Source organism: Idiotropiscis lumnitzeri, chromosome 4, assembly GCF_059441095.1.
Source record: "Idiotropiscis lumnitzeri isolate Australia: NSW breed Sydney's pygmy pipehorse chromosome 4, RoL_Ilum_1.0, whole genome shotgun sequence".
Lineage (NCBI taxonomy): Eukaryota > Metazoa > Chordata > Actinopteri > Syngnathiformes > Syngnathidae > Idiotropiscis > Idiotropiscis lumnitzeri.
The window spans coordinates 9253337-9278793 of record NC_142394.1 but is presented as its reverse complement, the minus strand read 5'-3'; the positions used below and the strand labels follow the sequence as shown (position 1 = coordinate 9278793).

General features: G+C 39.2%; 1 protein-coding gene across 1 annotated transcript; it reads left to right on the top strand.

The window, feature by feature from the left end:
* Positions 1–3398: 3398 nt before the first annotated feature.
* gpm6aa (glycoprotein M6Aa) lies at positions 3399–24958 on the top strand. The gene is made up of 7 exons (XM_088293651.1): positions 3399–3814; positions 15295–15487; positions 16762–16918; positions 19560–19713; positions 20003–20079; positions 20342–20407; positions 22256–24958. The coding sequence occupies exons 1-7, from the start codon at positions 3778–3780 to the stop codon at positions 22406–22408; spliced, it is 837 nt and encodes a 278-aa protein (XP_088149777.1). The 5' UTR covers positions 3399–3777; the 3' UTR covers positions 22409–24958.
* The last annotated feature ends 499 nt before the right edge of the window (positions 24959–25457 follow it).

Below are 25457 nucleotides of genomic sequence, written 5' to 3'. Positions count from 1 at the left end.
TCTACAGCTTATTTGTAAACTTTAATGACTTCAAAATATTAACATGCTATGTTAAGCACTGTATTTAAATGTGATTTAAGGATGTTGACAGAATGATCCTGGAACTGATGTTTTTTTTTGGGGGGGCGGGGTAGTTTTCGTGTACTAATGTTAGCAGGGATTCAGTTACAGTTACAGTTATGCACAACTGTTAAAATGTTCAAAAGCTGTTCAAAACATTGCCTGGACAATTGAAAACGATAAAAGCAACAGCGAGGAACAAATCATTTCTTGTTCAAATCCTTGTTAAAATACTCAGTAAAACGTTGCAGTAAAACTACAAACATAAGTATAAAACCTTTATCCAGGAACAGAATCATTTCTTATGTTAACATCTTATTTTCAAGTATGTACAACAGTTGCGAATGCTTACATGCCTCATAAAACATGACTATATCTATTCCCGTTATGGGCACATTGTTCACAAATTTGCCAATTCCTTTTTTTGGGGTGTGGAATCTAGCCTCAGGTATTTTCCAGGGAATCTATTTGTGATCGATTTTGTTTTGCTCTTTCTCTAAGACCCTTTAAATTCCACAAGATGGCGCCAAAGCCTGGCTAATAAGAAAATAGTAATTGGTGTCAAGGAACTATTGCCGACGTGATAATCTGGACTGTAGACTCAAAGTAAACTGAAGTGTTTCACCAGCATGTCTGTATCGATTTGTCTTGTTTCCATGACAGCGTAAAGCCTACATCAATCTTTTATCGTCCTTGTTTGGTAAGACAATAAAAGACCCTAAGCACCCAATCCTGTAAAACAAAAAAAAAAACAACAAAAAAAACAATTGGGTTGAAAAGTTGATACCTATATTTACATCCGCCCATCTCGACTAGCTCAGGCTGAGTTGCCATGGCGACGACGCAGCAAAACCCACACTGAAGACGGTAATTAGCTTACTGTGAGCCTCTTCCAAGCCGATGCCCATCACGTAATATTCACTCAAGCATGTTGACGTGCTAACAAGCTGTGTGTATGCCAGTAAATGGAACAACAAAAACGGGCCTGAAATGCCCTTAGAAAGTATTTCACCATCTGCTGAGTTTTCCTTGCTGCACTGAGGGAGGGCGGATGCTCAGTTGGTGGGGGTCTATGTAAGCGTAAAGACCACTCCTCCCACTCCCACTATACACAGATCTCCCACTCTGATTACCAAAACCGTGTTATGCAGGCCGAGGGTGGAAAGCATGCATGAATGCCATTTTTGGCCATAACTATTTGGGATTCAATATCAAAGGCACATGGATTATTTATTTATTAATTATAATTTATATATATATTTATATACACACATACATATATACACATACATATATTTATTATAATTTATTTATTTGAATTAAATCATTGCATTTTAATTCAATGGGTAGAAGTACGGTGGGCGAGCAAAGGTCACAGCAATTACAAACTCCACAACACAAAAACATTGAGTTATTCCTGAGCAGAAAAATGAATGGATGGTATGTGATGTTTGAGAATTGTTATTTCCCATTAAAATTTCAGACCATAAAGGTAAAGTGAGCGATAACATTCCTCATTTGAGTTCAAACAACAGTACACCATCAAAAGCATCACTGAAAAAAAATTGCATTAAAGTGAAGATGTCTCTTTATGATAATGGTGGTCAAATGAGGAAGAAAGTACAACATGCAGAGGGCAGGGCCAACGGGGGCAGTGACCTTGGGGGCAGGGCATCCATATTACATAACTGGCTATCATTGAAGAAGTAAAACTAGAAAATATAATCGTGCATCAAAGATAGCAAAACTGCAAATGATTGTCCAGACTGGAAATTGAAACACTCTCCTAAAGAGAAAAAATCCGCAATCCACACTAATATTTGAAAGTGGAAATGTCAGCATTTGCGTCATCCTGTGAATAAAATTATAAAATAATATCTTTGTCAACTGTGACACAAATTTAAAGCGAGTCCACTCCAGCTGTGTAATTAAAGAAATCCATCAGAGGTCCTCAAGGAATTAATTATTTATTCAACTTGCAGTGTGTTACATTGACTATTTAAATATTGATTCAGCATTACTTCTGCACATTAATAAGGAATGAAAATCATTTCTGAATGGCACACTTGGCAACAAAGTAAAAAAGAAAGACCATACTAAAGATGATAAGGGTGTGAAATATGAATTGTTTATGCAATTTATAACATCCATACACCAAATATCTGTCGCAGTCGCGAGCCCTGGTTGAAGAACATTTTCGTGACACTGATCATTTTCATGTGGAAACATAAATTGAAAAATATTAGAAGTCAATAGTACACATTACATTACATTCTGACAAGTGTGCCATGAAATGACAATTAACGAGCGATAGAAAAGATGTGAAGCAGGTTGGCATGATTAGCGATAGTGACAGGCAGTCAGTGTTAGAGAGGAGGATGCTTAGATGGAAAAGGATGACGCGCTGTGGTGACCATTAACAAGCCGAAAGCAAATGATTGTCTTCAGCACTACATGAATCAAACAATAACTTTAAAATCATCCATCCATCCATTTTCTGAGGCAGTTGTCCTCATTTGGTTGCCAGGTGAGCTGGAGCCTATCCCTTTTGATTTTGCGCGAGAGGTGTACACCCTGGATTGGTCGCCACCCTATCGCAGGGCACATATAGACAAATAAACATTTGCGCTCTCATCTCGACTACTGTTATAGTAGTCTAGAACACCATTTATCTTCAATTTTCTACAGTGCTTGTCTTATATGGTGCTTGTTCACTGGTGCCTATCTCAGTTGAGTTTTGGCCAAAGAAGCTGAACTGGTCACCAGCCAATTATAGGGCACATAACATGAACCTAACATACATGTTGCTGGAATGTGAGCGGAAGCCGGAATACCTAGAAAGACCCACACAACTCCACACCAGAAGTCCAAAAATTCAAACCCAAGCCACTACTTCACCATGCTTGCCTAGTTTTTTATCTTTCACCATTTAATTAAATGCAGCATCTAAGAATTTCCCTAATAATAAAAATCAAATGTAAAATCTAATTGAATTTTTCTGGTAGTGATGACAGACTGTAACCTGTCATTTTTCAGAGAATTAGGAATGGAAATTATGGGAGGACGTCTGCATGGACAAGATCACAATGTGGTGACGCGTCGTCACCGCGTGTACTATAGAACGTGTACGACTAATACGATTAGGCCGAATCCCATTTGGAAATCAGATGTTCCCCCTCAACCCTCCCTTTTTTTGTAAGGGGGTTGTCGCATTAATGCAGTGGAGCAAGTTTGCTTAGGGGTGCCAGAGTTGAACCATTTTGTGTGTTTTTGTGTGTGCGTGTGTGTGTGTGTTGGGGGGTCAGGGGGGCTTCTTTTCATCCATGGGTCTGGTCTAGACGCTCGTCGCAGTCTTCCCATCGCGGATTTCACCTGCCTTGCCGAGAGCTCGCCCACCCCTTCCCCCACCACACATGCGCTTTGGAGACCACACTTTGCTCCACGCCGCCCCCCTACCCGCCACCCCTCCTCACTAACTCCCTCCTCACCTCCTCCTCCACTAGGGACCAAGGAAGGCTTTTCAGCACTTGTCTCGGCAGCGTGCGATGGACAGCACCACAAAGACGGATGCTTGACAGAGAGCTGACAGAATTCCCTGGAACCGCAACCACGACTAGGACAGCATCGCGTGGACTAAACCATTTGGCGTAAACAACTCGAAGACGCTGAAACACAAAGAGGCTTCTTATTTGTTGCTTTTAAAACACAACAAACACGATGGAAGAAGACATGGATGAGGGGCAGACCCAGAAGGGTGAGTCGTGACTCAATGTTAAAAATGTCGTCTTTTTTTTCAGTTTTTTTTTTTTTGTTTTTTTTTTTTAACAAGCGGTCAAAGGGGGAGCAGCTGTTTGCTCATTTCTTTTGTGCGGTGAGGGGGAGCACTCAACTGGAGTGCGCACGTCTGCGTATGTTGTGTTTGGGTCATCGGAGGGGTGTGAGCCAAGGGGGTGGGGATGGGTTGAGGGAGCTGCACGGAACTGCCTTTGTTTGCTTGATGAGTCTTCAATGTATGTACGGCCAAGCCTCCACATTTTAATTTCTCCATCGTGCAAATAATGCTTACCCTGTTTGAAATATATGGAGGGGTACCTTGAGTTTAATTTGTACCATGAACAAGTTTTTAACTCATTTTACTCATATATCAAATCAATTTTCCCCATTGAAAGGAATTAAAATGCCTCTGAGTTGTTTCAAACACCTCAGAAAAAACACAACATATAACATGAGGAAAACACGATTTAAAAAAAGCACTTTATGTATCATATATATAAAAAACACAATACATATGTCAAATGAATACACTGGTTTTATAAGGTTTCATTACTGTTCACGCTGAAGTAATTGTGTGCCTTTAAGAGGAGTGGACTAGTGAGTGACAGTGTTGGCGAGGTTCGTGTGCAAATAAGCATCTAGGCGTGAGTTGTGGCTCTCCTTGCCCACATTCGAGGGCATTACAGAACCTTTTGGGCTCCCTTTTTCCCTCACTTCACTCGAGCGGCAGTGTATCTAAAGTTTGCTTGTACTTTACAATTTTGCCTCGCAAAAAAAAAAAAAAAAAGAAATGCAAATATTAAAAATGGACGGCTGGAATAATGGAAAAGTTGGGGCTATTAATAAATATTAAGTGCAAACTGCTATGTGTGTGATTCAAGACATGATTCCTCCTGTTTACATTTTTGGGTTAATATTTTGAGTCTTTCATTTATCTGTGATATCTGTTTTCAATGGGGGGGGGATCACTTTCAGGAATTCGTCCAAGAACTGAAATTTGCCCAAAGTGTTTGAGCGATATGTCCCCCCAATTTTGTGTTGATTAGTGAAATTGTTGTTGAGGGCAAATAGAACTACAGAACTACTGAGTAACTTTGGGGGTGTCACATCGTCACATGGAACATTCAGTAACAGCATTTGCGAAGTTAGAAAAATGAGCCGCCTCACCAGTTTGACCAATTCAGACAAAACTTGGTAGCTACCGATAACAGTCGAAATTAAAAAAATCACAAGGACCCATGCCTGCAATTGTGCATGTCTGAAGTTTGAAATTCAATGATCATCAAAAGATGTTCACAAAAATCCACTGAGCTGGACTCATTTAATAACCTATCAATGATGGAGTCCACGTGTCACTAAACCATTTCTTTTAGTTACTTGTCGTAAAGCTGCACTCTTTGGGTATTTTCAGAACCACCATTCAGCTCTGAGATGGAAAATAGGAACTGTTGCCATGGAGCTGGCCAACAGTCATCATTACCATCATCGTCATCACCTCCTCACTCGCGACATGTCACCTGAAAGTGGAAATGAAAGTACAAAGAATACAACAAGAACTAGAAAGTCATACATGAGCACCATGTACCGGGCATCTTCTGGATTTTCTCATCCACTGCGATAGGAAAAGCTCTCCTCAGCTCTCTTGCTTGTCATGATTCTTAAGTGCGCGCTGAGGCCTCGCGCTGCTATTCAGCAAAGCCTTTGCCTCGAACACAAATGCTCATTGGACCAAAAGAAGTATCCATGCAAGCTGCTCGTGCACTTCTACAAGTCATGTCCACTGTTTTATTTTTTTGGGGGGGTGGCAAAACATCCTTGGGCGGGTCTTCTTAGATCTGTAGTTCTGCAGTGGTGGGAAGTAATGAAGGGTAAATAGTTACTGTTCTTCAGCTTTTCAGGCTTCAGTACATGACATGACGAAAAGATGGTAAGTACGACTGCTATTGTCTTCTTTTCAAGTCCCCTGAAATAAAACCAATCTTCTCCGTCAATCTCATTTCCCCCCGCAGAGGTTTGACAAAAGTCGGCCACCGTCCTCTTCTGCGGTGAGATGACTAATGACTTCATGTGCAGTAAAGAACAACCCATTTGTATTATTTCATCGCTATTGTTCAATGTTTCACAATAAAACAAGATTGGAACATTGAAGGTGTATGCTGTTGGTTATGAAAAAAAAAGTAAGATTGGCAAGAATCAGGATCGGCAGATCAGGCTTTTTATAGATCGTGATCAATGATCGCCCCGTGAACAAAATGATCATTGAGCAACCTAACTAACAAATAAACAAAATTAGAAGTTTGAGAGCAAATGAACAAATTTACAAGTTATAGAGAGATTAATGAAAAAAAAAAGAATGAACAAGTGAAACAACTCAGCAAAATAATACCGAACAAATTAGTAACCCAATCAGCAAATGTGACACAACAAACTAAAGCACAGATGATCAAATCAAAAAGTGGACTAACTAACGAAAAATGAGTGAGCACAACCAACTTGAAAACAGACAGATGAGTGAAGAGAAGAGTGAGGGAATGAACCGAACAATTTATCATAGTTTTAGATTTTTCATTATTGATAGTTTGGATTTCGTTTTGACTTCTGTTTTTATATTCCGTTAGTTTGGAGTAGTTTTGTTTTAGAACCGGTTTGTTTATTCTTGTAGTTTTTTTAAGCTAATGCTTCATTTTCGATTGAGTTTTTTTTCCGAAATGGAGCATATTGAGTATTTGTTGATCGCAACATATAAAACTAAATGTCATGAAGTATTCTGCAAAGAAGTAAACTGCACTTGTCAAAGGATTGTTTGGCCTTCCTTCTTCTCTATGATCGCGTCGTTATACAAGAAGAAAAGCGATTAAAATGTTCCCTGGAACCTCATGTATGATTAATTCATTAATTGACAAAGATGAACACGAACGACATTTTTTGCTGTAACCATAGTACGTATACTTTGTTTTATAAAGTCAAGATGTAATTCCAGTTATGGATTTATTTTTTTAGAAAAGGACTCTCATTTTTAATAGGTTTTTTTTTGGGTATTTCGCTGGTTTTCCTTGACTTTCATAACCACGGAGTGCACTAACTAACTTACTAACTACAAAAGAATGAGCAAGTATAAAAAGAATTAAGAATTACAAACAAATGAGCGAACCTATTTCAATTGAAATTGCATTGGGCGTTTGGGTATTTCCAAGACTCTTCTCTCTTTGAGCTACCAATCGAAGTCGATGAGTCACATGCAGCAGGTGGACATTTTGCCAACCAAGCTGCCAAGCAAACGTGTCGCTACTTTGCACTAAAACCCACACACAACTCCACACGAGCACATAGCGAGCTGATTTAGATTCATTGATCACATGACGGTGAGAATAATGTGAAAATAAGCAAGGGGGGAGGTACGGCACTTTGGTTGAGGCGACGTGGATTATTATTCAGCCCAATGGAAAAAGGGAGAATTGAACACCTGTTCGTGTCTGGCGAGCCAAGAATCTTCTCTGTGAGACGCCACTTGGCCTTCTGTTCATCATTCATATTTAATTACACTTGCAATCCTGTAGAGAGCACACCTCCACCACGGCCGAATGATCCTCACCATTAGTCACAGTTTACAGTATGTCCGACAAGTTCAACATCAAACAAGCGGGAGTGTGACCAAACGAACGAACAAACTAATTAGCAAACAAATGAGTGACGGTGGGCAACAACCAAAAATGTGAAAAATGTCTTGGATATCATTCATAAGTCAACTCTTGGATCTTTTAAATTGGGACTTTTTTTTCAGGGCTTTGGTTGCCAAGCAAAATGGTCAAATAATGAACTAAAAGCCAAGAAATAATTAAAAGTAAAGAGATTTAATTGACTTGCTTTAATGCATATTATCTCCACTAACAATCAGCTTTTAGTCGCTGCAGTTGCGATAGTGGCGATGCTGTCAAACTAGAAAGAAGTGGGGCGTTTTCCCTTCGTTTTCCTATAGTTAACGTGCAGCCCCCCTCCCCCTGAGGCAACCGTGTTTTTCAGCTACCACCTCCTCTTTCTCTTCCTCCTCGCATGTTTAATCAACCACTATGGTCGCCATGACGACAGCAGCGCCAAATCTGCGCCGGGGCCTTGAGAGCCGTGACCCACTTAGTGTACGTCAACAAATTCAGTGGGACAATAAAGTGAGTGAGACGCATTAGCCGCATAGCACGCCCCCCCTCGGGGCATAAAAGCTTCGCACAGCCATCGTTGCTTTTGCTTTTTCTTTTCCTTTCTCTTCTCTCTCGTCTTCCTCGGAGCGATGGAGGAATCTCAGCGTGACTGCTGAGGAGTTTATTTATTAATATATTTTGTTTGAGTTGACTCCAGGATCTACTGCTAAGGCTAAATGTGACAAATATGAGTTCAATTCAGTGCATCACAATCAATGGGACTGAATGACACTTAATCGGGGCGTGGTCGTGCCCCCACTTCCCCCTTTGAGCAATTGAAAACATGACTGGAGCGATCGATAACGATGTGCTAGCATATGTCATTGCAGTTTATTACTATAGCAGGATTTGGGAGGGGTGGGGGTTATTCTACTTGGACTCATTTAGAAAACCTTATTGTCGGAAGAATATCTCGAGCAGATATGGTGTCTTTCAAAAATTAGTTCACCACTCACTGTCTTGGAGGGAATGATGGCTTGTTAGATGGATTGCTAGCTTGCTAGCTAGCTACCTAGCTAGCTACCTTGATAGAAACAATACCTTAATGCTAATGATGTTATTGCTTGACGTCAGATACAAAACAAAACAAAAAAAGTTTCTCTGTGAACAATTGCGTATATGTCTATTTCCATTAATGTTGACACGATTCATTGATTAACCTCAGTTGTCTCGTTTCTTTCGGTTGCAGTTTACCACGCAGCTTTATCTGCGGATAACGTTAACACTCACAATAACGCTGATTGGATCAGTGTGTGTGAGTGTGTACGTGTGTGTCCCTTTTGCCTGTCGGATACGACACTGACAGATGGAGGAGAAGTGGGGAGGTGGGAGGGGTCTTGGGAGGGGGTCATCCTCTCTGTATTAGCGCAAAGCCGTCTGTTTCACTGGAGAGTTGCGCTGTGTTATGTTTGGGGTTATCGTACACTAAAAGTCACGGTTAGGCAAGTCCCTTGCTTTTAATTTCATGGTTCCGTTTGCGTAATACAGTTTATACGGTAGAATAAATTTTTTATTTCATTGTGTGAATGCTTTCAGCATTCACATATTGCTAGCATCAGACCAAAACCTCATAAGTCACATTTTGGTCAATTTCATATTCTTCCAAAAATCAAAACTATTGATCAGTCCACACTCGTGGGTGTTACTTTTACACATTAATGACCAATCTAGTGTTAAAATTGGCTTGCTCTCTTTCATGACGCATTGCTAATGGTCGAGCAAATTGAGCCATTTTGGGGGTCTCCGGAAAAGTGAACTCTGAGGTACAAGGTTTCGGCCCAATGCCAGCAATGTGTTATTATATTAACTTTTTTTATATATATATATAAAACTCTGCTGTTTTTCCGCATTTAATTACTGTACTTCTACTCTTCATTCTATATACATTCGCAGTTTTCCCATAATTCCTAATTTTTCACCCAAAACCTCATCATTCATTTCCAAGGGCAAGGGTCACGGTTGGTTTTACATTGCCCCCATTTGAAGTTCAAATTGTTCAGCTCATTCAGGTTGCCTTGCCATTTAATCTGACATTTTTCACCTGCACAATAATTAAATCACACAATTGTATATTTTTCACCCCAAAATTTCCCTTTCATTTTCAATTAATTTGCTCCCCTTCAAAATGTTCAGCTCAGTAAATAAATCTTGACAACAATTCTAAACATTTCCGCAACTCCCCCATGCCAGAAATTCCAAATTTCTCACCATCATATTGAACAATTTTCTTGTGTTTGTTGGCTGGTGACCAGTTCAGGGTGTACCCCACCTCTCACCAGAAGACAGCTGGAATAGGTTCCAGCATGTCTGTGACACGAAAGAGAAGCACTTCAGAAAATGGATGGATGGATACTGCGGTTTTTACTAATATAATACCAACTAATCCCATCTCATGAAGTATCATTCCATATCATTCAATCGGATTTCACATTTTGAACCATCCCACAATCCACATCATTTAATACCTTTCCATGTTTTTCACCAAGATCATTTCACAGCATTCCACCTCATCTAATAGCATTCTGTTTCTGTTTCTTCTTTGCTTTGCTTAAAGCTACTTTTCAACCTTCCTTCATTACCTACTTTATTCTCTCCTTCCTTCCTGCCGTCCTCTGTCACACCTGCTTTTATGCATCATTTCATCCTTATTTACGTTTCTTAAGACGGCTTGTCTGCCTTCCTCCCTTGCCTCTTCCCTTCTACCTCACACCTGTTTTTTCCTTCCTCTGTACCTTCCTTCCTTCATTTTCTCATCCTCCCTCCTTTGCTTCCGCCCTTTTTTCTTTACTTCCACTCCAAGATGCTTTTTTTCCACCATCTTTTTCTTCCGTGCGTCCCCCATTGTGGAGGTTGAATGTGGTCTGAATGGTGACGAAATTCACACAAACAATTCAGGGGGCTTTTTCACTCCTTATAGCCTTTAGACAGAAGTCAGTCTGTCATAAATTGTGCTAACCCTCCCCCCTGAATGAAATTTCTCCTTCTCAGACTCCTCCTTAAGCAGCTGAGCTTCTACTCCGCTCCTTCAGGTAACGTCATTCTCCGCATCAATAGATAAATGCGGGGTGTTTGTGTGCTCGGCAGCGCTGTCTAAAATGATAGATTCCGCATCCAGCGGCGGCCCATCTGCTCGCCATTTTATGCAGCTGCATTGCCACAGCTGTAGAACATCAGTAGATCGTTGACGACGTGAGCCATCGATTTTTGACAATGCCGTCGTGCAACGAGAAGCTTTAAACTCTCGGTGAGGTCATAAACTCATGACAGTCCGACATAAAGTCTTATTGGGCTTGTTCTGGCCCATGCTAAAAGGTCAGTCATCGACCTGGTGGTAAATCGCAATGGTGACAGTATTGCTGCGCCTGAAAGCTTCAATGGCCCGGTGTTATACCTTATGTCTTCTCGTGACAAGGTTTTACTGCAATCATACTTCATTTTATGGGTGGTCTTAGTATCACACAGTCGTTCCATTATTTTATTTGGTTGCCGTGCATTTAAACGAGCACAGGACCTGTAATATTTGTTGCACTAAAACAGTCATAGTCTTTTTTTAAATGAAATGTATTTAGTCATTTTTAAATGCATTTTCTATTCATGTACTTAGTTAAATAATTGTTGGGGTTTTTTTATATATTTTTTTTATAAATTACTGGTAATTTATATTTAATTAAATTAAAATCAAAATTTATATGCTATCCTTCCATCCATTATCTGTTCTGCTTTTCCTCACAAGGGTCGCAGGGGGTGTTGGAGCCTTTCCCAACTATCTTTGGGAAATCGACAGGGTACACCCTGAAGTGGTTGCCAGCCAATCACAGGGCACACGAAGACAAATAATCATCCGCGCTCACACTCATACCAATTTAGAGTGTCCAATCATCCTGCCATGCATGTTTTTGGAATGTGGGAGGAAACCGGAGTATCCAGATGAAACCCTCACAGGCACGGGGGAATGCAAACACCACAAAATGAAGGCCGGAGCCGGAATCAATCTCACGACCTCTGCACTGTGAGACCATCGTGCTAACCAGTCATCCGCCGTGCCGCCCATATGCTAAACTTGACTGACTAACTGCCTATCCAACTGCTAATAATTGACTAATTGTTTTGCTAATCTCCAAACTGATTAAACTGAAGACTAACTGAACATCTAACACACTTATCGACTAACTAACTGACTAATTGACTAAATGAATAAATGAATAACTTCCTAACTTACAAACTCATTTACTAACTAATCAAACTAATCGACAAGCTAACCAACTCACTAACCAACCAACTAACCAACTATTAAATGAATTAAATATAGTAATTGACTAACTACCTACCTAAGCAACAGACTAAAGGACTACAACAGATAGGTTAATTAGCTTTCTATAGGGTTGACTATTGCTGTTTCATTTTGATACGTGATTTTTTCCCCCCCAGCACATGATCATTGCCATCATATGCAGAAGGCATTTGTTTTTATTCTGTGATGAGCATTGATGATTCAGGCCACAATGTGACACAAGTCAACATCAACTCTGGTCATTTCCTGTCATTAATGAGAGTAAGTATTATTGATCAGTATTACATTAAACTGACTCGATGTTTAGAACACATGCTTGTCTGACAGATATGGTAATGCTCTCTGTCTGTAAATTATAATAGAAGCTGTTTTTTTTTTCAAGTTATACAAAGCAGAACATTTTTCCTGGAGAAAAGTCTAAAAATAATGTAAGCAAAAAAAGGCGCATCCAACACACAGTGTGGCCTAACAACAGAGGCGCTACCAGTACAGTAGGCATGCATGGAGATTATCCGGTCCAACCTGGAGCTGCGCCAACAGCGGCTACTTGATATTCTGCTCATACTCACGTCAGAATTAGGAGCGGCGGGTTGAGAGAAAAGAAGAGGAGTGGGGATAAGGACAAAGACGACTTTCTAAAAAGAGACTCTGAGAGCACGAATGCTTGACTGTCAATGCAGGAATCTTCCAAACAGCGAGAATCAGGGACAACATTTGTATTCTGCGTATTGATCCCGCGAGGGAAGCGTCCGAAGTCATTGAGACGCGTTTGTTCATTCATTGCAGCGCACTGATAATAGACCCCGAGAGCTGATAACGTCTTGCACAGGAAATTAACCCCACCAATGCATTAGACTGGCAAACAGCGACGTCTGTCTGTCAATACTTCCTTCTTACTGCCAAAATGTAATCACTTGCTTATTTTCTTCCCAGCATTGGAAACATATACGGAAAAAAACTAAATAAATAAACCAAAGGTAGACTGTGTATTTGACAGATTGAAAACAGCAATGGCGGCCACAGGGCTGTTGCAGTGTTGCATTTATAACACTGAGGGGCACAATTATTGTGGAGTTCGGTCTAACAGCTGTTCCTAACAGACTTTTGGGTGTGGAATCTTTTTTTTTTTTTTTTTCACGTCACAGTTTTTTGAGCGACAGATCCCCATTTTCCAAAAAAATAAATGAGTGTGTAAGTACCGTGTGTAAATAAAACACAAAGATGAAAAGTTACAAATAGAGATAGACTGCTTATCACCCGGGTCAATTATCGGCATCGGCCTTTGTTGAAAATTTGATGGTCAATAATAAATCAATTTAAACCTATGTTAACTTCAGAGAACTATTTTTTTTTTCAATTAACTTTAGCACATCTCATATTGGAAGGTTTGCTCCGTGCCGATTCTTCATTTAGTTGAACAAAGTTAAGCCACTTTTGTGACTGTCTTCTTTTCCGTTGGTCTCTTCTTCTTTGGGTCGAGTGAATGGGAAAGTTACCAGGCCCTGGTTTGAATTGATCTTCGAGATGCGTTACCCAAGTCGGCCTATATCTGACCGACACGATTGCCTCAAGCATCCCAGCACTAATTCATCTTAATTCCTACTACGCACGCTTTCTGTTTGGACGTATTGATTGCACTGACCTATTTGCAGCTGCGCACACCGCCTTAATTGTGAGCGCACAAATGAGCTGTGAAGTCCAATCGCAAACAGTACTTCTCACTGCAGTCTTACTCGAGTGGAATTTTGCTTAACTGGAGGGTAAACTGCGGAGAAAAAAAACTAACTGCAATTTTGGAATCACAATGCCAGTTTTCACACGTTAAACAGCATAAAAATCAAATTCAACAGATTTTTTTTTTCAAATTGTTTCCCAGTGCAATGTTTCTCTACCAAAGGAATTACGTAACATGTTAATCAAAAGACGGTCTCCAGACTGCTTGGAAGTTGATAATGTGACACATCAAAGACCTCCAAATAACTAAAAAACATGACTGACGACCTTAAAGCTATTTTTATCATTAGCAGACCATTGAAGAAGATATTTACGACAGAAACAATAACGGCATATAGCAATATGTTGTGAGGAAATGTTAAATTGAGACTCTCCAATAAATGTATATTGATTATGTGTATAGTTTTATCTTCTAACTCGTAACATTAGATGACGCCGGGGTATTTCAATATGTTCCGAGTCTCAGTTTGGAGCAATGTTTTTTCTGAGTTGGAGGTTTTAGGTTTTTGGTGCTTGATAAGTGTCCTCCTCATTTGAATCAGGTGTGATGCAGCGGGGAGGGATCCACAACATGCAGGAAAGTGGTCCTCCAGGACTGGAATTGACACCTGTGCTCTAAGGGCTTCACATGCCCACAATTGACATAAATTAATGAGTCTCCTGGACTTAACCAGCAGAAGGGCAAGAAGAACTAAATAAAACCATCAGGGGAAAATGAAAAACCTTGAGAAGGGACCACAGATAAGGGATCCCACTTCCAGGATGATCAGACTGCAATTGATGCCGAGTGGGCAACATTTAAAATATTATGATGCTATAAAATGTTACTTGAAAAAAGTAGTGGCCAATTTCCTTTTCAATTTTGGGCATGGATCCTAGAGACGTGAGATTGTGTTTTGTTTTGTGCATCATGTTCCAATAGACGTGTTTTTTTTGGGTTTTTTTTTTATGTCGGAAGCGAGTTTAATTTTCAAACCTTTCAGGGGCTACTACTGAGTTAATTTTGGGGGCTTGGGCTGTAAGAATTCAAATATCCGCGTAACCGTACCCTCAAGACCAGGGGTTTTCAATCCTGTTCCTCAAAGGTCGGTGTCCGGCCTGTTTTCCATCTCTCCCTGTCAGGTGTGTGGCAGCAGGGAGAGATGGAAAACATGTCTGACAGCAACCCTTGAGGAACAGGATTGAGGACCCCCGCTCCAGACTAACAAATATTAGCAACCTTCCCCCAGGTGCTATCAGAAAGCAGATTGAATTTGGGGCAAAGCAGTGCTTCGCCACGCTTACAACCACAACCCCCCCTCATGCTCCACGAAATTCTTGGCAGAGAAGAAACGTGGGGTTAAAGGTCTGGGGTCGCAATGTAAATCTCAAGCATTGGTCTAAAATGTCAGGCCGGTCTGCGAGGGCGAAAGAAAAGCAAAACAAATTGAAGGCACAAAGCCAGTATACGGGAGAATAAGTGAGGCTGGCTGGTGAATGGTGTGTGGCTTTAAATGTTCTTGATAGTAGGAGAATACACTTGTCAGCACTCATATATCAGCCTCAAAATGAACTGTGGCCTACTTTCCCCATCCACTTGATGGATTTTTTTCGGTTGTGCATGGGCGCCTGCCGACAGGGCTTTAAATTTAGGAGATTGTAAATGGACAAATGGTGTTTTACTGTCAGAGGGAAGCTGCAGCATCAACTGTTCTTTTAGTCGCTGTGGACTGACCCTCTTCTTCTTTTTTTTTTTCGGTTTAGGGTGCCTGGAGTGCTGCATCAAATGCCTGGGCGGGATCCCCTACCCGTCGCTCATCGCCACCATCTTGCTGTACGCCGGCGTGGCTCTGTTTTGCGGATGTGGCCACGAGGCTCTTTCCGGAACCGTCACCATCCTGCAGAATTACTTTGAGGTGGTGCGCAGCCCCGTGGACGCGCTGGACGTCTTCACCATGTGAGTGCAAAAAGCATCACATTCAAAACATTGTAGGTAAAGGACCGGGGGGGGACTCGTTAATTATAAACACAGTGCAGCTCTGCCTCTGGCTCACGGACGTCATATACTTTCAGAGGCACATCAACCTTACTGACTGGTTTGAAATGACATCACACAACTAGTGGCATTTAAAACGGCCCCCCGAGTTCTTCAGAAGGGACTGTAGCATAATAAATTGCACCGTTAGTTTGAATTTGTCTGCATCCTTTCCCCCCCCCCCCAAAAAATAGACACTCTATTGACGTTTCACTACAGGTGTCAAAATTAATTTAATAATCAGCACTTTTTAATAATTGAGTAATCGTTTTGAGCCACTGTGTAACTTAAAATTTTGTTCTTCTGATTCTACCTCGAAACATTAAATATTCTCAGATTTTTGGGGTCCTTATTGAAAGCAGAAAGATTAGCTTTAGTGTTTAATGCAAGGAAGACATCTCACTCACACTTATGTAATATTGCAAAATTGTTGTTTAGTTTTTTCTTATGAAATAATAGCAAATATTTGGGTTATAAACAGCAATCTGGGAAAAAAAAAGTTTAATGTTTAACTTTAACGCAAAACGCATTGGTGTTGATTATTTGAATAATCGATACAATATTTGACCCGAAAAGTATTTGACAGTGACAGTCTTGTTACAATTTTCCTAAACACAAGAGAACTATTGACCTCAAACTTTCCCTACAAAGAAGACAAACTATTCTTGATTCACTAAAAGGAAGACCAACGGTTAATGTTACACTTGCTTAAAAACAAGGTAAACGTTCCTAAAAAGAGGACAAATGATTAAAGTTGCACTTTCCTCAAGAGAAGACAAACTATTGATCTGTCAGTTTTCCCAAAAGACTTGTTTTTGCACTTTTGTAAATAAAGGACAAATTATTGGCATTACACTTTTTTTTAAATAGGAGACAATTTAAGAGGTGGAAGTCCTTGATCCAATTCCAAATTTGAAACCGTCCCATCTGCTCTTTACTCACTCAAAACATCCTAATGGCTTTGGCAGTCGGTGAAACGGTTGTCTGGGGCAACTTTAAGTTCCAAGCATCTTTCTTTTCATATTTTTTTTACATAGTGTAATTCTTTCCAAGTATATGTGCAATTTAGAACATTAACAAATCATAAGGGATAGTGTATGATTCCTGATAAGTAAGTATACGTCTGTCTGACTTGGTTGTGCCTGATGTGTTTTTTAAAGTTTTTGTACATGTTTTTTTTTTGTATTTCTTTTCAGGATTGACATCATCAAGTATGTGATCTACGGAGTGGCCTCAGCCTTCTTCGTCTATGGAATCCTGTTAATGGTGGAGGGTTTCTTCACCAGCGGGGCCATCAAAGACCTCTATGGAGATTTCAAGATCACAACCTGCGGCCGCTGCGTCAGCGCTTGGGTGGGTTACAATCTAATATTGGTTATTTTAATCATAAAAAATGAATAAATGAAATAAAAAAATCTCTCTAAATTTCTATTATAATTCATTTAATTATGGCTAATTAACAAATGATTTAAAAACATTGAAAAACACATTGTATAATAATACATTTATTAAAAAACTAATTCATAGTTTTTATGATGTATATGTCAAATTGTTAATTTTACAGTTTATTTTAATTTTTCAACATCAATTCACCAATGAGATTCACCAATTATTTCTAACAAATCAATTAACAACGATGAATTCACTTTGATAATCATTTAAAAATATATATTTCATTAAATTTAATTATAATTAATGACCAAATGAATTAATAAAATAAATTTAATGTAAAATGTAAATGTTTTCTAATGTCTTTTTGTTTTACAACAAATACATCATCCAGTTATTTAATGAGGAATGAATATAATAAAAATGAATTAATAACAAAACAATCATTTTATGAGATTAATAAATCCAAATAAACATTAATTACGTACATTAAATCAATTACAATACAATGCAGTACAATACAATTTTATTTATATAGCGCATTTCACAATAGCTGGAGCTGTAACAAAGTGCTTTCCATATGCCGTCATGTAAATTAGCAGGTAATTAAAACACATAAACACATTTACAATAGATACCGGAATAAGAGGAGAACAGAGACAATCTCATGTTGAGTCGAAAGCTAAAGAATAAAAGACAGTTGAGGTTCTTATGAATATTTGATATGTAAATATGCTTTTGCTCTAATTGGCTCACAACATTTCATTTGGAAAACAGCGTTATGTGAACAAACTCAGAAAACGACGAAGCTGTGATTGCACGTGAGTTGAAGCCTGAGCAACTGTGATGTCATTTTCAGTGGACAGCGAGTGGCAAAATGGCCACTCGCTCGAATGGATAAAAATGGGCGGAATTTTCTGCATAATTCATATTCCACAAATGCAATATTCATCAGTATGCCGTGTTTAGACTCGTGGGCCTGCAAAGATCATATGATTGTGAAGAAAAAATTTGACTTGGCTTCCCCTTGTCAAATCATGTCATATTTTTTTAGATGTCAAACTTAAACCATGTCACATTTTGACCTACGTTACGCAGAAAACAATGTAGATCAACTTAAATATATTTTTAATTATTTATTATAAATAACCATTGGAAAAATAATAACCACATTAGATGAATTCATTTAATAAACGTATTTACATTAAATAAAATGAAAAAAAATTTGATTCGCTATACTGTATGCATTTTACAATCAATCATTTAGTCTGTTTTTAAAGAAATAAATTGATGATTGAAATAAATAAAAAATACAATTAAACATCTGTTTGATGAGATTAATTAATGAATAAAATGTTATGTACAATAAGTCAATGAACCAATGACTTAATGATATAAATAGAAATAAAACACAAATAAATACAATTTAATCAACCAATTATATATAAATCTCCTCCCTGATGGCAGCAATCTGAAGAAGTAATGGGACTGGTGAGTGGGTCCACCTGCGATGCTGGTGGCTTTGCGGGTGAGGCGCGTGCAATAAATGTCCATCTAGGGAGGGAAGAGAGACACTGATGATCTTTTCACCTACTCTCACCATGTCCTGCAGGATCTTATGGCGGGACGTGGTGCTGGCACCGTCCCACAATTCTCAACGGGTCATACTTTGCTCAACCTCATGTGGCCACTTATTCGACAGAATGTTGCTTTTAATATAAAATGTAGAAATCTGCTCTCATAACGTTCTAATTGGATAAAGTTTGCATCTTATGTCGGATCCACAAGAAAATTAGCAAAAATGAATAAAGTTACGCCACGTGGGTATTAAATGCGTTCAGGCTCAATAATTACATTGCGGCCCAAATCATTCAATTACCAGGATGTGACAATAATGAAAAATGTCGTATTGAGGAGCCGGCATGTAACAAGATTATGTTAACTGTGAAATTAGATTCTGCATGGAGGCGGAGGAAGTCATCGGGACTTGTGCTCATTGGCCAATCAGATGTTTTTTTTTCTTGTTTCTTTTAATGTGTCTAAGTTAGAGTTTACGTCAACTTTATCTTGTTGCACTAATGCTTAGAAATGCTATTGAGCAAATGCTATTTAGATAGCTCCAGTAAATACTTCATTATCCCAGGCAGGAAGTTCTTCATTAAAATGTATTGTAAACAGAATTCTTTCAACTCAGTCGCTAAGTTCTTGGCCGTTCCAAAATATCAGACTTTTTCCTCAACGTCAAAGAAAAGCAACAGTTTGGTGATGATGTCACAGTGTAGCATTCTTCCTTCGGCCACGAGGGCGCTAATTTGGGGTATCGTTTGTATGCGGTGATTTATTATGTTGCCCTTTGGAACATATCCTCAGTTGCTATGGAAAAGCACTTTATTTTTGGGGAGTGGGGCATTTCTGAATCGACCCTTGGTCTAATAGCTAAATAGTAATTGGTATCAAGGAAGTACAAATTGTGTTCTAGTGATAGATCTTGATTGTTCTGAGCATTTACCGTATTAGGAGGTGTTATTGGCTAAAGTGAAAGTTTTTTAATGCAAATAAATAGAATGTTGAGATGGTTGGCATAAAAGCTGTTGTGTATTTTCAGTTCATCATGCTGACGTACATCTTCATGCTGGCCTGGCTGGGCGTGACGGCGTTTACCTCCCTGCCCGTCTTCATCTACTTCAACATCTGGAGCATTTGCCAAAATGCCACCGTGCTGGAGGGCACCACGCTCTGCCTGGACCCTCGCCAATACGGTAGGGATGGCCAATCCCGTCAAAACGTTAAATGGCTCATTTGGCTAAAGTCCTCGGGCATGAGTAGCATGATTCTAATAATAATAATGCCTTTATTAGTCCCACAATGGGGAAATTCGAGATTCGAACCCAGGCCTCCTGGGGAGACTGGGTCCTGAACGCGGCGCCTTAGACCACTCGGCCATCCTGGCAGCATTCTCGCATCCCATCAGCAGCAACGTGGTTAACTTGCCGTTATCTAATTGCAGCCTCGTTTGTAGTACAATAATGTAGATCGATTGCATTGCAGGTATCGTGGCTATCAGCGAAGCAAAGACGGTGTGTGCCGGATCTGAGAAGTTTTACAAGATGTGCGAATCCAATGAGGTGAGCTTGGAAGGTTGTCACATAATTAGAAGGCTTTAGTTCTGTCTTTTGCCACTAACACATCCAAGAAGAGAAACGGCGTGGTGATTATGTCATGTCGTTTCAAAGGAAGATTTTCTCATTCAAACATGAACATAGACGAACATGATTTCATTTTCACATTTTTAACAAAAAGATCACAAAGTAGAGCAAAGTGTGTTGACAAAAAGAATCAATGACACCTGTGATGTGTGTATTTTTTTTTATTGTTTTTTTGCTCCAGCTGGACATGACATTCCACCTGTTCATCTGCGCCCTTGCCGGAGCAGGAGCCGCCGTCATCGCCATGGTGAGACGCCACTTAAGCACAATCATCCAACCATTCGAGCTTCCATCATAAACTGTATAGCGCTCGCCCACATTCAGAGCGAGGTTGACCTGGAGCCTATTCCAGCTGGCAAATTGCACGGTCACTGCTGATTTCTGTCGAGACAAGCAGTGTACATATTGACAAATAACAAGTCTAAACTTTAGAATCTCCAGTAAATCTAACATGCGCGTTTTTGCAATGTGGGAGGAAGCCAGAGCAGCCGAAGAAAACCCACACAAACAGTGCGATAACGCGCCAACTCCCCGTAGGAGATTCAAACCAAGAATCTCTTGACTGCAAGGCAGACGTGGGCATTATGTTAGCGCTATGATGCTCAGACAGCAGACGAGAAGGCATTTTTGCGCAGTGAAACGGCGCCGTTTGTCTCCTCCCTTCCCTTCTTTCGGCGGGGGCCTGGCATGTCACGGCGTCGTCATGGAAACAGTGAGAAGAAAGGAGACGTGATGGTCTCAAACGCGCCTCCTATACACAATCATTTCCACGGAGCTATTTCATCGGAAGCAGAAAATTTTGATGATTAAAATTTTAGGAATCTAATTTCCCAGGGAGGAAATTACTTAATTAGGGATTAAACCTGCTGAAAAACATCATCCATGTAATAATGTATGATCGAGATATCTGAAGTCAAACCCATTTACTTAAACTAATTTTGAGTGCAGTGGCTCAGTTACCAAACAAAAGCAATTCCCCAAATATATAAAACGTGTTTATGTAAATCGACTGGCTGTTAAATGAAAGTCACTGCAGTTCAATAATTCACTCTGTGCTACGTTGTTATGGAAACGAGTCCAAAGGATACAGCCACACAATCGTGCTGCCACCTACTGGATTGTCGTGGAAGCTCGCTATCAAAGTTTCAACAAGCATAATCAGTGCATTTTAAGTTCATTCTTGAGTAGGTTTCGCTTTGTTGAGCTTATAAAATGAGTCAACAACATTTTGTTTTCACATTTTTATGGTTTTTATTATGTGTTAGCATCATTATCTAATAATTCAAAATAATTTTTATCTGATTACTGAGGGGGAAATTGCGGGTAGTAGAAAAACTGACCCCAGTGAGTCAATTTCTGCTTTGTGAATGTCAAGGCTGGTCAAGGAAATCAAAAGGAAAGGAAGAAAATTCCACCCACGCGAACAGTTAGACTTTCTAGACCACTTAGTTTTTAGGCACTTAGTTTTTATTTCATTTTGACTTTTGTATTTTGAATTCAGTTAGTTTTCATTCGTTTTTAGAGTGGGCTTGATAATTTTTATTCTTTTTTATTATTATTTTTAAATACCTCAATTTAGTTTTAGCCACTTTGTATGGCATAATGAAATAAACTAAAATTTTCAAATGTCTGTTTGATCTTGCTTCAGTAATCCTGAAATAAATGCATTTAAAATAAACCCCGGAAGCTCATGTATAAAATAAATTGACAACATTGAAAATGTAGGCCATTTTTGCTATAATTTTAGTCGTTAGTTATATCAACAAAAATGTTGTATCAGTTTTTATTTTCTAAAATTTTAATTTCTGTAATGATTTTTTTCTTTTTTTTGTCAATTTTATTTTTTTTTCGTTATTTTGCCTTAACTGTATGCCTATACACGCCTTTACGATTTTGAGCCTCATCCGTTATTCTGAATGGGGAAGAAAAATGACTGTAAACACACCAATACCATCTCTCAGGATAATCTTTTAAGGACAGCCGATAATTGATTGTGTACCTATGTTTGACTACCACTAAAATGGAAGAAAAAAAGACATTGGGTTGTTTTCCCTTCCTGAAATCATGGCTGTTTTCTTTCCGCCATTTCCCTCAGATCCACTACTTGATGGTGCTGTCGGCCAACTGGGCCTACGTGAAGGACGCGTGCCGGATGCAAAAGTACGAGGACATCAAGTCCAAGGAGGAGCAGGAGCTTCATGACATCCACTCCACTCGCTCCAAGGAACGGCTCAACGCTTATACATAGAAAGCTAATTTGGCCAGTCCCAGGTTGGGCGGGGGGCGGGGCTTCCTCACCACCGCCAATGTCAGTGGTGCGTCATATGACAATGTGGTTTGGGCGAGGGTCCGCCTTAGCCGCAAACAGCATTTCAGCTAACAAAAAGAAGCCCCTTTACCTCTCTCGTGGATGTTTGTTATCATTCTGGCAGTTGTTCACATATGAGAACAGTCGTTTAGTGTCGAGTAGTAGCTGTAGTGTAGTTTGTAGAATCACGAGTATCACTAGTCGTAGATTTTTTTTTTAATGTTTTAGGAATTTGCTTATGAAAGAATTATTTTGCTGAACCTGTTTTTCCCCCTTCTTAACCCTCCTGTTGTTTGTTCACAGGTCAATGAGACCCGCTACATATTGAAGCATTAAAAATGTTAAATAGGAGTTTAATAAAATAGAAAAGCTTGTTACACCTAAAGGAAGCTTTAATCGTTTTATCTACATTTTCAAAATATTTTCTAGATTATTTATTTTTACTTTAAACAGGTCCATGTGACCCGCATGCATATTAAACCCGCAATCAAAAGTATTAAATTGAAAAATATTTTTAAAAAGGGGGGATTTATTTTTTTTATTTTTTTAAATTTTTGAAACTATATGCATGTTGATGTCAATGTGACCCATTGCTTGTTTGAATATTAACTAAAAATCAGAATACATTTTTTTGTTTACATCGATATTTTCACATATTTTGAAATGTTGAAAATGAGTCAATTTGACCTGCAATATAACAGGAGGTTTAAGATATTTCTGGTTGAGTTTTAGCGTGACACTACTTTTGCTTCACGAGGAGGTCAACAGGGGCTTCAAAAAAGGTTCTCAAGCACATTCCTCATCTCATGTGTGATATCGATGTACTGTATGTGAGCGAGTATGTATTATGAAGAAAAAAAAAACATACAGTAAAATGTTTGCCAGGGATTAAAACCACTAATCACAATACAGTAGCTACTTTATATTTTAAGAAAAAAAATAGCGACACAACAATGAATACCAAAATCTATCACTGACTTGCTAGGTGTGCCAAGCCTGTTGAACAGGGAAATTATTTTTGGACTGATATATATTAATGGGATTAAATTTGCGAGAAAGGGATCATAGACTTATCTCTGAACTGTGAATGATTCCATTGTCACTAAAGCACATGCTCTCATAAGCCACTGTTATGATTATAACTGATAATGTTGTTGTTTGAATAAATGTAGGGTTTTTTTCTGCATACTCTGCACTGTATATAGTGATAAAACAAAGCATTCCAATGTGTGGTAAAACACTTCAAATTGAATTATGGGAAAATAAGAATGTTTGTCCACTTAAAGGAGACATATTGTGTAGTTTTGTCACAATTCAAAACAGTTCCCAGGTGTCTTTGAAAGCTTTCTGACATTCTTGGGTTGAAATCCTCACAGCATTACTGCAAAATTTACATTTGCATCTCGCGAGAAAAAAAATTGTGAGGGCGGAATTATGTAAATTAGCCAAATTTAGACGCTGACTCTGAGTTGCGTATTTGGAAGCATGCAGGTTCGCAGAATCCAATTAGGTACTGCGTATCTATGCTAAGACTGCAGCTCTGCTTACCTTATACCTATGGCCCAGCGGGGGCATTCTGGCTGTTGCTTAAATATGGCAGCCACCCTTGTTGTCAACTCAATGGCAGTGCAACTCTTTGTGGGGGCAAAATTATGTAAATTAGCCTTGCTGTTACGTCAGAGTCGGGCAAAAATCCGAAGGGCTCACTTGCAGACAAATTTTCACTGCAAACAAAATTTAACGATAGATAAATGTTACACTTGATAGGTGAGCGAGCACTCTGCAAACCAAACAAAATGACACACAGAATTGAAAAGTCAGTTATCCACAATATTTCTTTTTTAAGTGTTCTTGGCAGTAAACAGTGAGGTCTGACAGCTGATTGGTTGTTGATAAAAAAAAAAAAAAACTATTGTCAGCGTTTCATTTCCTTATTTGACTATTTTCTGTGCTCCGAGTTGGAACTCTGTACTGTTAGTAAGGACTGTGACTTTAGATGTTATTTGTGGCATGGACATGCATTCATATACAGTAGTCGGATTGACTCCAAAATCTGTTCTTTTTCTGATTAATTTTGACACTTTTTGCCTGTCTTGCTGGACCAGCCCTTTTGTTTCAATGTGCAGTACTAAAACCTTCCATATACAGTAATGATGCTTCATGCTACTGATAATAGACACATAGTCGTTTGAGTTGTGATTTAGTTTGTGATGAGAAAACATCCTAAAGCTTAATACGTGTACTGACATTGCTTACTCTGTAATGATCCCCGCTCTCTCCCTCTCTCTTTCTCTTATCGGCTTTCTCCTTGTATTTGTCTTTTTGTACTTTCACTACTGATGCTTCGTAGCAGGCTTTAAATAAAAAAAAGAAGGGTGAGGGGAAGTTGGATTTGTTTTGTATACAATCATGTGCCATCAGCTTGAAGTGGCTTATTTGACCTGTATGATCAAATTTGCTCGCGTAAATAAAATTCACTTGTGTACTTGAGATGATGGTGTTGGTAGATGGCCCATTTTGAAATGAGTAATTACATTGTGAAGCATTAAATGTCACCGTTGCCCATGTTACATTGCAAATGCACAAGAATTGAGGTGAACACCATCAAAAATTAATCTTGAAGAATTGCATTTTTTTTTTTTTTACTTTGTGAAAGAAAGTCTCCAATTTGGGTCGTCCATCTGTCTTGGACACCTGCTTCCATTTGGGCAAATTCCCTAAACAGAGTTTGTCAAAGTACAAGCCCTGGAAAAGTAAAATGTCCAACTTTTTTCAACAGTTTTCAGTCCTTGACAATTTTTTTTATGCATCCAGTTTCAATAGACATCTACCCAATTTTGTGCCGAACGGTGACACCGTTGAGATCTTTCCATTGGACGATACAGTGTGAGTTTTGCAGAGGTCATGTTCGTGAGACCTAAAATACATTTTCACTGCTTGGCGCTCGAAACCTGATATTAATGTATGAATTGATAAGTATGATGTCAAA